Source organism: Zootoca vivipara, chromosome 2 (genome assembly GCF_965207765.1).
Source record: "Zootoca vivipara chromosome 2, rZooViv2.hap1.1, whole genome shotgun sequence".
In the NCBI taxonomy this organism is placed as follows: Eukaryota; Metazoa; Chordata; class Lepidosauria; order Squamata; family Lacertidae; genus Zootoca; species Zootoca vivipara.
Window position 1 is genome coordinate 73,828,624 of NC_142584.1, and position 15,244 is coordinate 73,843,867.

At 41.8% G+C, this 15,244-nt stretch overlaps 1 protein-coding gene across 3 annotated transcripts in view; it reads right to left on the minus strand.

Annotated features, from left to right (window-relative positions):
- The window catches only part of CENPP (centromere protein P), a 154,515-nt gene extending 139,278 nt beyond the window's left edge, over positions 1 to 15,237 (minus strand). Inside the window, exons 1-6 of one of the 3 annotated variants that reach the window (XM_088663215.1) lie at positions 14,896 to 15,237; positions 12,679 to 12,834; positions 11,391 to 11,554; positions 9,291 to 9,412; positions 4,591 to 4,679; positions 510 to 606 (exon numbers count right to left, since the gene is read on the minus strand). In XM_088663215.1, coding sequence (XP_088519341.1) covers positions 510 to 606; positions 4,591 to 4,679; positions 9,291 to 9,412; positions 11,391 to 11,554; positions 12,679 to 12,815 — 609 coding nt within the window. In that variant the 5' untranslated portion in view covers positions 12,816 to 12,834; positions 14,896 to 15,237. Of the gene's footprint in view, positions 1 to 509; positions 607 to 4,590; positions 4,680 to 9,290; positions 9,413 to 11,390; positions 11,555 to 12,678; positions 12,835 to 14,103 lie in introns of all 3 variants that reach the window. The other 2 variants (XM_088663216.1, XM_035106202.3) reach the window with 2 other exon arrangements.
- Positions 15,238 to 15,244: the final 7 nt, after the last annotated feature.

Consider the following 15,244-nt stretch of genomic DNA (forward strand, 5'->3'; position numbering starts at 1 on the left):
GTTCCATGATTTGCCACTCCTTCTACTACATCCTATGACAGACAAATTGAACCCTTTATTTGCTCTCCACTAAAGCCTTCTCCCCTTCCCTCAATAGGCATATTGGGGGAATCCTCAAATTGTTGTGACCCAGTCCCCAGTCCTCTTCTATGACAATTGCAGAGTTACCAGACTCTGAATCTGTGACTAACAGTTCAGACTTACAAATGAGGAGTCTTGCCAGCCTACCAACCACACAATGCTCTTGACTCTCCCAGAACCTCAACAGAAAAGTTTCAACTCGGCTGTCCACACAACCATAAAACATTGTTTTTGAGGAACTGAGATTTCTAAAATAGCACAGAACCAAACAACCATGAATTTATTTCCCCCCCAAAAAACTTGCAGTACCATTAAATTAACCCATATTTCAAAAACCAATGTCATTCAGTTTTCTCTTGTTCCATAATGCAATGGTTAACAGAGAAAAAGGAAGGTTTGAAAGAAAACAAAACTTTTCAAAACACTACCTTGAAATGGGTCAAAGTGCGTTTCCGATGATCACACCACTCAGTGAAATAGGAGAGACATTTGAAGAACAGCAAGAGATTCCCACTCTCTTCAACTCTAGAAAACAACATTATGCCATTAAAAAAATATTTCCGTCCCCCTTACAAAAATTCATTTATATATATTTTTAATCTTTAGAATATCATTAGATTATCTTTATGCTAATCCATAGTTTGTTTAGCATAACTATAATTTGTTTGTACATCTGAAACCATAGTTTGGGGCCAGCAAACTACAGTTTGCAGTTGCTTTGTAAAACTCAGTCTGCATTAACTGTGATTTGTAATAGCATCTGTGTTCCATATCCTGGCTTAATTCTAGTTTGTTGCATTGCTCCATGAATCCGCACACTCAACTACACAGACACAAGTGAAAAGTTGCTGAAAATTAATCTGCTTGCTTGGTTATGAAACTGTCACTGACACTTTCACAGACCTCGCACACTCTACTCACTCTGGCTGGCAGCTCCATTCCCTACCATCTCATGACTGTCAAGCTTCCGGCAGCAATGATGGAGTGGGAAGGCAGGAAAGAGACCACAGGCACTTTTACTTATATCTAACAAGGAATACATGTTAAAAGCACACATTTGCGAGCCCTACCATCACCAACAAACTCTGGGCAGGATTAATCTAACGAGACCCATCAGCAACTCCTGAAATTGATTAAGGTGAACAAAAAAGAAAATGCTTCTAAAGTTCTCCAGCCATGTGAGAGGTGGGAACATATAAGCCCAAGGCTCACTGCAAACTGTGCAAGTCACGCTAAACCATTGTTTACAGTCACATGAAAATGAAGTCGTTAAAAGAAAACTAACTTTATACATGCAAAAAACACCAACTTATGAACCATATGCTACGTGTGATAACTTTTAATGATGTTGAACAAATTGTTGGATTCTAAATTAAGTCTTACAAAAATTAATAATTGGTTTTTAGAGTACCAAAGCATGATTACGTGTTTGCACCCAGACCGGGTGTGTGTGTGTCAGAAGCAGTGACCCTTCCAGTTATGGCAAAAATGCTTCATGTTTTACCCTCCTCCACTACCTACAAATATAAGAGTCTTTCAGTGCTTAATTGGATCCAGATGTGATTTAATACTCACTTCTGGCACACTACTGATGGACTCAAATTTCAGTTGGCTGGTAGGCAAAAGACAAGTTTAAATGCTTCATACTGCTTCAAGAAAGCAGCTTTTGAAACAATTACGCAACAAGTTAGCTGTGTAATGATGATATAACAATCAAATATAGCATGAAAGCCAAGCACTCGCTTATAAGTTTTTTTGGGGAAACTCCTTCCCAGCATTATTTTGGTGAATGTGCCACATCAATTATGTTAGGCAAGAGTTGGTATGCCAAGGTAAACCCAGTCTGGTTTGCTAAATATCAATGGGCACTATATACATATAAAAACTGCATAAAATAAACACGGTAAATCACTTTGTGTGACCCATACAACAGATTATACTAAACATTGGCTGCCACTTTTTATGTTGCTCTCAGAAATGGGCAGAACTTATGAGCTGCCACTGTCTATTTCCACGGATGAAGGGAAAGAGTCAACTGTACTGCAACCAGCAGAGAAATTCAAGATCAGTTAGGCTGTGGGAAATACCACATGCTGAAATAGAAATCCTGACAAGAAAACCTACTTTTATGTACTGCAAAGATGCTGAGCTTATTTTTTTTCATTTATCTTTACCTTGGTTTTGCAGCCGAGCATGTTTCTAAAGGATCTAAACAGTTAAAAAATAAAAATATCCATATTGAGGGTATGGTGTTTGCTTTTTACTTCCATTTGGTTTGGTTTGAAAGGGAAAGGAGGGGGGAACTATGCACTGTAAATATTATTTATTCCAAGCCTGCTGTTGTTACTGGGTGAGGGGGAGAGAAAGCCTTCCACAGGTATATTTTGAGTGGCAATTCCCAAAGGCAAGGGATGCTGTAGTGACTTCCTTGACTTTGAGAATTGCTTCTAGAAACATGCCCATAGTGATTCCCCACAATTCAATGGACCAGGATTAAATCATATTTCTGACACTTGATTTCCCTACACAAACCTCCTCTTTGACTGTCACTACCCCCATTTCTGCAGTTATTTTAAAGGGGAAGGAAACAAGAGTTTAAAAAACCTCATGTGATAAGTTCTCTAACCTATGAACATCTTACATATAAAGTATTTGTGAGTGTGCTAGCAATTCAGCTTCAGGTACTTTTAGGGGAAACTATCTGGACACATTCCAGTCTGGGTTCAGGCCTGGTTTTGTCCCAGACTTGGGCTTGGTTGCCCTGACAAATGACCTTTTCTCAAGTAGAGATGGGGAAATGAAATCCTGCTGCTCCTGTTACAAGTCTCAGCAGCCTTTCATACCACTGACCATGGTATCCTCCTGGACCATCTCTGTGAGTTGGGGATTGGAGGCACTGTTTTATGGCGGTTTTTGCTCTTACATATTATTGTTTAATCTAATTTCTTATGTGCCCTTCACCTATAAGTTTCCAGGGTGCATTTCAGCAATTTAAAAATACATCACCATCATCAAGTTTTCAGTTTTCCAATAATCACATGTAAATCAATACATACTCAGTTTGATTTCTCTCCTCCCCTTAAACATCGGTTTAAAAAAAATTACAGTCAACAAATAGGGTGGATACTGAAAATATGTATCTCAACTGTCAAAGGCCAAGAAAAAAGGTGCCCCTTCAGCATATGGCAGATACATACAAGTACAGTGGTACCTCGGTTTATGAACACAATTGGTTCCGGAAGTCTGTTCATAAACTGAAGCGTTCATAAACTGAAGCGAACTTTCCCATTGAAAGTAATGGAAAGTGAATTAATCCGTTCCAGACGGTCCGCGGAGTAAGCGTTCATAAACTGAAGCGAACTTTCCCATTGAAAGTAATGGAAAGTGGATTAATCCGTTCCAGACGGGTCCGCGGAGTACTTAAACTGAAGCGTTCATAAACTGAAGCATGGGTGTAATTGGTTCCGGAAGTCTGTTCATAAACTGAAGTGTTCATAAACTGAAGCAAAATTTCCCATTGAAAGTAATGGGAAATGAATTAATCCGTTCCAGATGGGTCCGCAGCGTTCATAAACCGAAAATTCATAAACCGAGGTGTTCATAAACCGAGGTTCCACTGTACTTGCATGACATGTCTTAGAGAATAGCATTGGGAAACTATGTGTCTACAATCTGGCAACATAGTTGCAGGGTACCACAAAGCACTCTTAAAAATCTCCAGGGTTGTTTAGCATCAGTATGAAGCCATCGGGAGCAGGAACTGGGAAGTCTGGGGTACAATGTCATCACTGTGCTGATGCCACCAAGACCGTTTCTCCATTAAAACTGAGTCAGGAGCAGCTGGGCACAAGCTGCCTGGCAGCGGTGGTGGGCTGGACAAGGGCTGATAGACTGAAGCTGAACCTAAGGCAGAGACACTGCGGGTGAGTGATTCCCAAATCCCAGATTGGTGCACATTTAGAATAAGGTAGTTCATTCTCAAACATAAAAGCTGTATTATCTTGTATAACCATATATGCCAGCAATTTAATTAAGATAGCAATTCTATACCACATGTGGGTGAGGGACATCAAGCCCAGGGGCTGAATGTAGCCCTCCCTATCCCACCCTCAGGACTCCATCCTCTCCCCAGGCCAAGTCAGTCACCTGCCCAGCTGCCCAGTGTGAAATGCTTTTGCCTGACTGGAATGGGTCCTTTGATTGTGATAGTTCCTTTTTGTTTCCTGAATGGGTAAGTGTATAGACACACCACTGGAATGTAGTCTGCTAAACTATAAGCCACATCTGTTGATGCTGGCCCCACCAACAACTGACATATGGCCCCTGGAAAATTACCCTCAAGGGAATAAAAGTTAACCCTTGGGCTAAAAAGGATTCATTGCCTGACATTACCACATAGTTAATGTCTCACTGAACTCAGTGGGACTTGGAACATACTATGTGTAGTATGTAACTGACATTGTCCAAAGCAAAGAAAGATATTCCTCTATATATTAGTAGAAGTCTTACCTTGATACAAGCTTGCTTAAATCCAAATATTTGTCTGATTCTATCACAATGCTAAGGTCCGTAACAACAGCTGAAACATTTTTGTTACACTGGTTCAAAAAAAAGAAAATGTTTTATTAATAGATAAAATAAGTACTAGAAAATACTCAAATATAGGACTAAAATATTATCAAATTACAATAATTTTTCTATATATAGTACATAATAAATCAAAGAAAGGTGATCATTAAGAGAAACTGCAATTTGGCACAAATTTGGATGTCCTATGTTGATCTCTGCATGAGTTAAGGCTATTCCAAATTCTCTTCAACAAATAGGGAAAACTAAGATCTGAAGGCACATGAGTCAGACATGCTGCTGATGCCAAGGAGGCCAAGAATGGGGTTTTCTACTTCTGTAGTAATACAGAAGGTGTCAAACTTGCACTATACTGCTGGCTTACCCTTCTACCACTGTAGAGAGTGCATTGGACAAGTGTTAAACTACTATTGGAAGATCTGGCAATGATTACTGCTGTTTCCTCTGGGATGCTTTTAAGAGATGGCATTTTTGGCTCAGGGCTAGAATGTATCCTTCCAAGTAGAAATAATAGTTGGGGAGAATTTTTGATCTGCTTTGACTATTTTGTGAAGAACCATGGAACAGCCACTGCTTTTAGAAACATAGGAAGCAGCCCTATACTGAGTCAGACTACTGTTCCACTGGTTCAGTATACTCTGACTGGCAGCAGCTCTTCAGGGTTTCAGATGGGGGGGGGGCTTTCCATTCCTGTCAGAAGTTGAATCTGGGGCCTTCTGAATGCAAAGTGCATACACTGAGACAAAGGAACAACAGTAGCTTGCTATCTACCAATACAAAACCAGTATTCAAGTTAACATTACCACAGAAGTAAACAACTGCTGTCTGAAAAGCTTCCATGTGCACTCTGAAGAGCAAAACTTAGCAAGGGTGAAATATTTTAGGCAAACTAAAATCTTCAGAAGCTGAAGTTACATATTTATATCCAGGTGCCATCTTGTGGTTGAAAGAGAAAATGACAAATGCAATGTCCTAGTTGTTGAGGAAAAGCAATTTTATTTTAGATTTATATCCCCAAAGCAGTGCAAAGCATTCATGAGCTACCACAAGTCCATTCTTAGAAATATAGAATAACTGAAATGGACATTTTAGGAGATAAATGAACAAGTTAAAAAAAAATACTGACTTACATACGCCTCCTGTAGTGAGGAAGAGATCAATCCCATGGAACCAGAAGCAGCTCTCTCTCTCTCTCTCTCTCTCTCTCACACACACACACACACACACACACTTATATCTCACCTTTCCTCCAAGCGGGTAAGACAGGAGACACTATTATGGTACAATATGATTGTACTATTCTAAAAGAAAGACATCTCTGGTAGAACCTAAAATTGGGAATCATTTTGGTATTAAGGTATTAATTTATGGTGGTGGTGGTGTTATGGTATTATTCAAATGTGATGCTTCTACCGTATTTAATCATAGTAAGTATCTGAAAATAAATGTACCTATGGAATATTGTCATTATTCTTCTAAGGTTTTGTTGCCTTCTCTGCAACACTCAGCAGTGTTGTAAATAACTTGTGCAAAGGAATTTCTATCCCATAGTAGGCAAAATGATCAGCACTGAGGTATGCATCAAAAGTGAGGAAGCAGGGAAGGGCCACAGCTCAGTGGTTGAGCATCTGCATTGCATGCAGACAGTTCTGGGTTTATTTTCAAGCATTACAAAGAGTAAAAAAAAATGCAAAAAAAATAGATCATATGAAGTGGATCTCCTTGCACACTAAGATTCACAATCTCCATGTCTCCAGAATCTCATCTATCTCACTATGGGCAAGTTCCATGGGATAACTGTGGGAGTGGGGTCTGTTCTGTTCATTAAGCAACTCCACTTTTTGAATGTAAATCGTGATAGCCAGCATGACTTTAAAAGCTTATTAGACAAATTCAGAAAGGATAAGGCCAGGGGTCAGCAAACTTTGTCAGCAGGGGGCTGGTCCACTTTCCCTCAGACCTTGTGGGGGGCAGACTATATTTTGAGGGGGGGGATGATGCAAGAGCACCATGAGCCCCGGTGGCTGCTTACCTGTGTCTTGAGAGCGGCAGGGGCTGGCGGCAGGGGGGATAATGAGCGGCACACGAAAGGGCTCTGGAGAGGGGCTGCTTAAAATGGCGACGGCTCAAGTGCTGCTTCTGCTGGCACCAACAAAACCCAGGCCTCTTCCTCCTCTAGGCAGGGCGGGGAGAAGAGAAGCCAGGAGAAGGGGGGGAGGAGGTGCTGCCACCGTGTGAGGGAGAGGGAAAGAACACGTGCGCTGGCGATCCATGTGGTGATTCCCGGACCGTCAGCGGGCCTGATCCAGCTCGCAGGCCTTAGTTTGCCTACCCATAGATAAGGCTATCAAGAGCTGCTAGCCATGATGGTCATGAGATACTACAATGTTCTAGAACTGATTATCCTAAAACACTTGAGCAAGATTCTTTAGATGAGCTTAGATATCACATACTTTAAAAACTAAAGGTTTGGGGTTTTTTATTTGACCTTTTGTTTCAGGCTATTGTTTCCACAACATGTGGAGAACACACTAAAACACCCATACAGCTGGTTTCCAGGGATGTCAAACACACGTGTAACAGCAACATGCAAACAGTCAACCATTTTCACTCCCTTCACTTTGCTGCACTCCTACCCCCTTTCATTTTACTTAAGGAAAACCTTTTACTTGTTTTTACTTTCCTTCGTTCTCTGATGCTGGCAAGACACAAATAGTAATTCATGGAATTACCATGGAAAAGTCTTAGGGAAACACCAACAGATTACATCAACTCAACCATGCTGCAAATGGCAGTTTGCCACTTATAATGGACATCATGTGAACAATTTCTGGTCTTTTAATTTTCACAGAAAATTACTTCATTTCAGCAGACAACCTAAAGCTACAGACAGTATTATCATACAATTCCACTGTACAAAAGATCTACAGGTGGATATTTAGGCATAGCTGAATGCCCTCCCAGAAGGTACATCTTCTGCTTACATTGTGATCTTTTTAGCACAAAGTGAAGATTTTTTTTATTTTTCAAGTCTTTTGGAAATTTTTAGAATTGTAGAGTTAGAAGGGACTACGAGGGACATCAAGTTCAACCTCCTGCAATGCAGGAATCTTAGTTAAAGCATCCATGACAGATAGCCATCCAATCTCTGCTTTAAAACCTTCAAGGAAGGAGAGTCCACCACCTTCGGGGGAGGGAGGTTTTGTTCCACTGTTGAACAGCTATGCCATCAGAAAGTTCTTCCTGATGTTTAGTTGAAATCTTATTTCCTGTAACTTGAATCCATTGGTTTGAATTCAACCCTCTGGAGCAGGAGAAAGCAAGCTTGCTCCATCCTCTGTGTGACAACCCTTTAGATATTTGGCTATCATATCTTCTCTTTACCAGGCTAAACACACCCAGTTCCCTCAACCATTCCTCATAAGGCTTGGTTTCCAGACCCTTGATCATCTTGGCCACCCTGGAATAAATTTTACCTTCATGCCAATGTAAGATTAGCCAGTTTCCTTCTTTAATCAGGATTTGAGATTAGAGTCTGGAATCGGTTAACAAATCTAGGTTAAGTGGGTACACTTTCTAATCTTAATAATAATAAGCATTAATGTATCTCTTAAGTACAATTAAATGTAGGAGATAATTTCACTCTAGAGGAAGCATGTTACTCCACAGCCTAGCACTGATTACCTAACCAAAGTTTAAAAAGCACCAGCATTACAATTAAACTGCCCCACTGAGGGAAGACATTTGTTGTAAGGCAAATGCTCCACATGACAGACTACTAAGCAATTCCAAGCAGGATTATCACAGCTACAGTTGCAGAGATAAATTACAGGAAAGTGCTATTTTGTGCTGTATTTAAATTATAAGTGTAAAAAATAACCATGGTTGCTAGGTAAATTACAATTTGGTGTTTCTCTATCAGAAACCTAGGATGTCACATAAGCAGATGCTCCTGTTTTAATGACTATTTCTTATACTATATAGCTTTATAGTATATTTCAGAGCAGAAGAATACATAATCTGCAATACTCACCTTGTTCATGCATCACAATCAACCATAGTTAATAGTTTACCATGAATGAGCAGATGGCTTCCGATTCAGCTCCCCTAGCAGGAGCAGAAACAGTAAACAGCAATCCTTGGTTTAGTGTTATATCTAAATTCAGCCCAAAATCAGCCAGAAATCATGGTTTGAAATTCCCACTCATGCGGGGCGTGGGGAGTTGAAGCAGAAGCCATTTGCATGCTCACAGTGAGACATTATCTCAGTGCTACTGGGATATGTGAACAAGGTGAGTATGACAGACCTTAGATCTACGTTACAAAATAAAAAATAAAAGTCTGAATTTCAGTGCTAGTTTATGAAACACTGGTGTACTTATGTCTTTCTAAAGGGGAAACAATTTTTCAATAAAAAATACAAATGGCAAATCTATAGTAATTTATATTTTGATGCTGATGACTATGCCATTATGAAAAGATGAAAAATGCTGCCATCTACTGGCAATTTAGACTTATTTACCTTATTCAAACAACCCTCCCATCACACCCCATTTAGGTTACAATCCTATAGAGGTAGATGGTTGCCAAAGAAAAATCAGACTTCCTAATACCGTATATACCTGTTTGATATGAACGTCTTCTTCTTTTGCCTGATTTTCTTCCATGAGTTGAAATTCCAACTGAAAGGACACTGAATGGCAATTTCCTGATAGCCTGTATTTATGTGTAGTTCTAGTTCCACCTACCACAAAGTAGACAAAAAGAGACCTTTATTTAAGGTACTGATATCTGTTTAATTCATTTTAAAAGTAAGTAATAACATTAAAATTAGCCATTGTGAGGGCCATATTTAACATAAAATATTTATTCTACCAACCAGTTCATGATTACAATTGTCTGGAGCTGTGCTAGAGGAACTTGTGGACCCTCCAGGTGTTGCTTATTCTGAACTGCCATCTTCCCTGACTATACTGGCTGGGGATGATGGGAGCTGGGAGACCAGAAAACATTTAGAGGACCCCTATAGAGTGAAGTAGGCACATTCATTCCAAACCACACCAAGGAACAATCTGTACTGACAACGGACTCACAGTGAGTTCCCCAATCAATGAAATGGCTAAGATCAGGGGTCAGCAAACTTTTTCAGCAGGGGGCCGGTCCACTGTCTTGTGGGGGGGGGGCAGGACTGTATTTTTTTAAAAAAAGAACGAATTCCTATGCCCCACAAATAACCCAGAGATGCATTTTAAATAAAAGGACACATTCTACTCATGTAAAAACACCAGGCAGGCCCCACAAATAACTCAGAGATGCATTTTAAATAAAAGGACACATTCTATTCATGTAAAAACATGCTGATTCCCGGACCTTCCGCAGGCCGGATTGAGAAGGCGATTGGGCCGCATCTGGCCCCCGGGCCTTAGTTTGGGGACCCCTGGCTAAGATCTAGTCAAGGTTATGTCCAGCCACATGTACTGGGCCAACAGTGTACTGAGACAGCCCTGTCATTATCATGGAGGTCATGATGTCCAGAGCCCAGCTGCCTGGGGCAGCCTTAGTATGAATTCTGAAGTCCCCAATGACCAAGTTTTGAAGAAGCTATTCAACATAATTTTCGAGACTACTCCCACCGGCTTGGTCAGGGAGATTGTAGTACAATGGGATGAACAGTACATTAACAACATCTCTGATCTCTCTCTCTCTCTCTGGCCCAACAACACATACAATCCCTTGAACCCAGACAATGCACACCAGTCTCCTCCTAGAAAAGGGGATGAAATTTTTATAGACTATGGTGAACCCCTCCCCACCATTCATCTCTCTGAAATGGAATGATGTTGCACCAAACACAGGTGAACACACCTGGGTTAGCAAATCTGTCCAAGCTGTCAAGCTCAAGCTTGATCAAGCTCATCTGTCCAAGTCTGTTATACATACCAAGTCAGCTTGGTGATAGATGTTGTATTCTGGGCAGATCTGGCATTAGTCAGCTCCACCCGTATAACCAGAGTGTTGGCTGACCAGTATCCCCAGATTCTAAAATACGTAAGGAAAACCAGAAGGGGGGGGGCTTTAATTTAACTAGCCCTCTTCATCTCCTCTGAAAACTTTCACTCATTTCCATACCTCCACCTATCTGCTATCATGAGGATAAAGGTAAAGGTAAAGGGACCCCTGACCATTAGGTCCAGTCGTGAGCGACTCTGGGGTTGCGCGCTCATCTCGCATTATTGGCCGAGGGAGCCAGCGTACAGCTTCCAGGTCATGTGGCCAGCATGACAAAGCTGCTTCTGGCAAACCAGAGCAGCACATGGAAATGCCGTTTACCTTCCCGCTGTAGCGGTTCCTATTTATCTACTTGCACTTTGACGTGCTTTCGAACTGCTAGGTTGGCAGGAGCTGGGACCAAGCAACGGGAGCTCACCCCGTCACAGGGATTCAAACCGCCGACCTTCTGATCAGCAAGCCCTAGGCTCAGTGGTTTAACCACAGCGCCACCTGGGTCCCATCATGAGGATATGCAGTCCCAATACATCTTACCGGTATGCAGAATTAAAGACTGTATACAGAAAATGGAAAATACAACTTGAGGATTGGGACAACAGGTCACTCATAAAAACCCCAGATGTAGGATCTCTTCAAATATGATAAGGTATGACATATGACAGAAGCTTATAGAAATTAAGAATGGGTGAGGCATAAAGAGTCAAAATACTTGCCGGTACTTTTCTCCACAGGTTTTCTAGAACAATGTGTGAAGCAAATGCCTGTAAATTTCATCATGAAGAAGAGATCAGACTCTAAGAAGTCAAGCTGAGTTTTCAAGTCTGGAGAAAATTCATAGTGCCTTAAGTCTTCTTGAGATTTTCCTTTAAATGATTTCCTGATAGAAAAAACTTCAGCTGTCAGCAAGAAAATGAGAAGCCTACTTCCAGGATTGACATATTGGCAAATAGCCTAGTTTTTTGTGTAAAGTATTTCAATACACATCTCCCTAGGATTGTTTTACATGGCAGTAAACGTACATTGCACTGGACTGGCTCAAACTTAATAAACCTGGTCCAATAAGCCATATTTTATTCAATTAATAATGAACTGTGTTATCCAGACACTCCCTTCTCTCTTCCTCTCCTTGCAAGTTTGGCTTTGGCACCGGCATTCTAGATTAAATCTAGGGCTTCCAACAAATCAGAATACTGTATCCTGGTTTCATATTCTGGTTTTTTGTGAGTCCTTAAACTAATGTATTTCTCATCTGGGAAGTCACAAGAAACAGTGGCTTAAGAAACTATCAGTGCCAAAGCTAAATGCATGAGGGGAAGAGGAAGCCTATAGGAACACAAGTTGTTCTTGTTGTAATAAGCCATGAACCAAGATCATTATGTTTAAAATGAGCAAATTGATCATTTTAGTTTTAAATCTAACAAATATGATAATTAGGCAGGTTGTAGACAACAGTAATCAAGCCCACCTGTTCTTTACACTGTTGTTAATATTTATTTCCCTTTTCTAACTAATACCATGTGAAAGCACATCTACTGTTGTAACAAAAGCTCATTTCCAGTTTCAAAGCACTAACTTCCTACCATAATCATTGCATGTACTGGCTGCCACTAAGATATCTGTAACAGATTGCCTTTTACATTTGAGTAAAAGAAAAAAGTTCAGTTTTACATTGCCTACATATAGGATAGACAATTTTCTACATTACTGTCCAAACCAAACTCAGGACCCTTCAGGGATCAGTCCCAAACTGCACATTACTCAGTTGGCTTTGTTGTTGTTGTTGTTTGTTGTTTAGTCGTTCAGTCGTGTCCGACTCTTCGTGACCCCATGGACCATAGTACGCCAGGCGCTCCTGTCTTCCACTGCCTCCCGCAGTTTGGTCAAACTCATGTTTGTATCTTCGAGAACACTGTTTGTAACTTCGAGAACAGTTGGCTTTACATATGAATAAACATGGATTGGGCTAATTTGATAGATAGATAGATAGACAGATTTACATACATAGCTTTCATTATCTCCCCATCAGAATAAGCAAAAGATCCATGTAGACTACATTCATATTCTTCTGTTAACATCTTAATTTCTTCTTCCAAAGACTGGATTTCATTTTCATAAATCTTAATATCATTATTATTCATTTTTCACACCCCAGGTCTCCTATAGAAAAGAGAATGAAAACAGCAGTTTGGTAAGTAATGGGTTCCACCTCCCCCCCCCCAAAAAAATTAATGCAATTGAAATTAAAGTTAAATTTTCAAACTTAATAAAAATTATATTTTTTTAAAAAATTCAAACTTAAGTGGAAAAAGTAACATTTATTCATTGGCTTTCTTATCAGACATTCTGGTAATCACCCCTAAAAGCTTTTTAAGGTTGGCATGATTTTAATTGTTTATCTCTTAATATCTTAATGAAGAAATTAATTTGAAGTAAGTGAATTTGAATTTTTGGGTACAATCCATGTAGCTAGCTCATCTTAGTTGTCAGAAGCAAGAATGAGATTCAACTTAACTATTCCAGAAGTTTATAATATGCAGTTAGAGTGCCTGAACCAAATGTAAGATGTCCTGAATCTCCTCAAGATCACTGGATATATTCTGTGGGACGGTGGCATAAAATACAGTGCTGTGATCTGATAGTCTAAAATACCAAACCACACAGGCCAAGTACATTTCTTTCTTGTCAGTCTTTGCAAATTTGTCCTTTTTTTCTTTTCTTTTTTTCTCTAAAGTATCATGAAGGTAGAAATACAGGGCAGAGGAGAGAGCAAAATGTGCTTTTCAACGTATGGGGGGCAGAGGTGGGCTTCTTTTATGACCACCAAATGGAAGCCCTATTAAGAGTACCAGGCTTCACCAGTGTTTTCATCCCGAAGGGTTTTTCTTATGCGGTGCTTTGCTATCAAGGCATTACACTGACTAACCCAGGCATCCCCAAACTTCGGCTCTCCAGATGTTTTGGACTACAATTCCCATCATCCCTGACCACTGGTCCTCTTAGCTAGGGATCATGGGAGTTGTAGGCCAAAAAATCTGGAGGGCCGCAGTTTGGGGATGCCTGGACTAACCTCACCGTCCCTGCCATCAACTTTGAGGGAGTCTCTTGAGGCTGGATGAAGCGGTCCTCTCAGGAGGCAGAAAGGCAAGAGGCGGCCCCGCCGCCCGACCCTGGAGAAGCTCCGCTTTGCCGCCGGGGAGGCCAGCACGGAAGCTCCCTCCCCTGCAGGGGCAAGAATTTCCCTCAGGGCAGGGGCAAGAACGTCTCACACAGGCCGACCCCAGCGAAGCAGGCGCCTCAGCTGTGGGGCCATTTGGCATGGAGACCCGCCGTGACTACGAAGGGTGGGGAGGGCTAGGCGACAGGGAACAGCACATGCTCAGAGGCACTCTCGCCAAAGGCAACAGGGGCCCCCGTTGTCCAAAGCACCTTCAGCAGCGACTCCCGGCAACTCTCCCCTGGCCCCACCGCCCCGAGGCTGACGTAAGCGCGGCAACGTACCCCTTGCGCCGCAGCGAAAACCGCCCTAGCTCGAGCTCCTCCGACCAGGCATTAGATCTGAACTAACCGCCAAACAAAGCGCGTCTCAGACGCTACCATCCCTTAGAATATGTGGTGGGTGGGAGATAAAAAGGCTATTAAGCTTCGTCATAACCCTGGGGTTGGGTTAGGTCTCCGCACACCCGGCCACCACTCTTTCGAAGAGCCTTGCCGCGAACAGAAAAACATTCCGTGGAAGAGCCCATAGCCCTCTTTTTCACAAACTCCACTACCCTCCGTTTATCCCTCTTAAGGATGTCAGATAGTTCAGTCCAGAAGTCTGTCGAGTATACTTGTCCGGCTGGGAAACAGTGAGCACGTAGAGATAGAAAAAGGGTAGAGCGGTGTAGAGCTCTAAAACGGGAACACGCGCGCAGCATCTGTTTCGGGTTGTTAGGGAGAGGATTGGAGGGAGCGGTTCAGGTGGCCGTTTTCTGTGGCTGGTACCCGAGCTGTGTTTTGTATAGATTTTTAATTGATTCCGGTGGGAAACCGTCCACAGCCACAAAAGGAAATACAGGTAGCTTTCAACGCCCTTCCATTACCAACCTATTTTTTTCCCTTTTCTAAATCAAGAGCTATTTAACAAAGTGATGGTTACTGCAGCGTACCGGTATTCGAATGTTCCTAACTCCACGGACCTGAGACGATTAAGCCCCATTGAATTCATTGGGCGCTTACCTCTGAGTCAGAAGACATGGTCAGAACTGCACTTAATAACACTGGGCTATGCATTTCAGAGCCATGGCAAGCTTATTTTCCGCCTTACTCCCCTCTGCCACCCCGGGAAAAACAACACCGACTGCAGGGTCGTCACGAAGAGCTGCCCTAGAGGGTGGCTATGTAAGCCTCTCTATCTGGCCGGGGTGAGAGGAGGCAGGCTTGCAGTCACGGTTCCCCTTTATCACAGCTACTCGGGAGTCGTTTGCCGCAACCCAGCTTCCCCCAACACCAGGAATTTGTTTCTCTACTACTTCTGTTGGGGAGAGTGGATGCAATGTGTTTAGTAGCCTCGCGGAACGTGACGCTG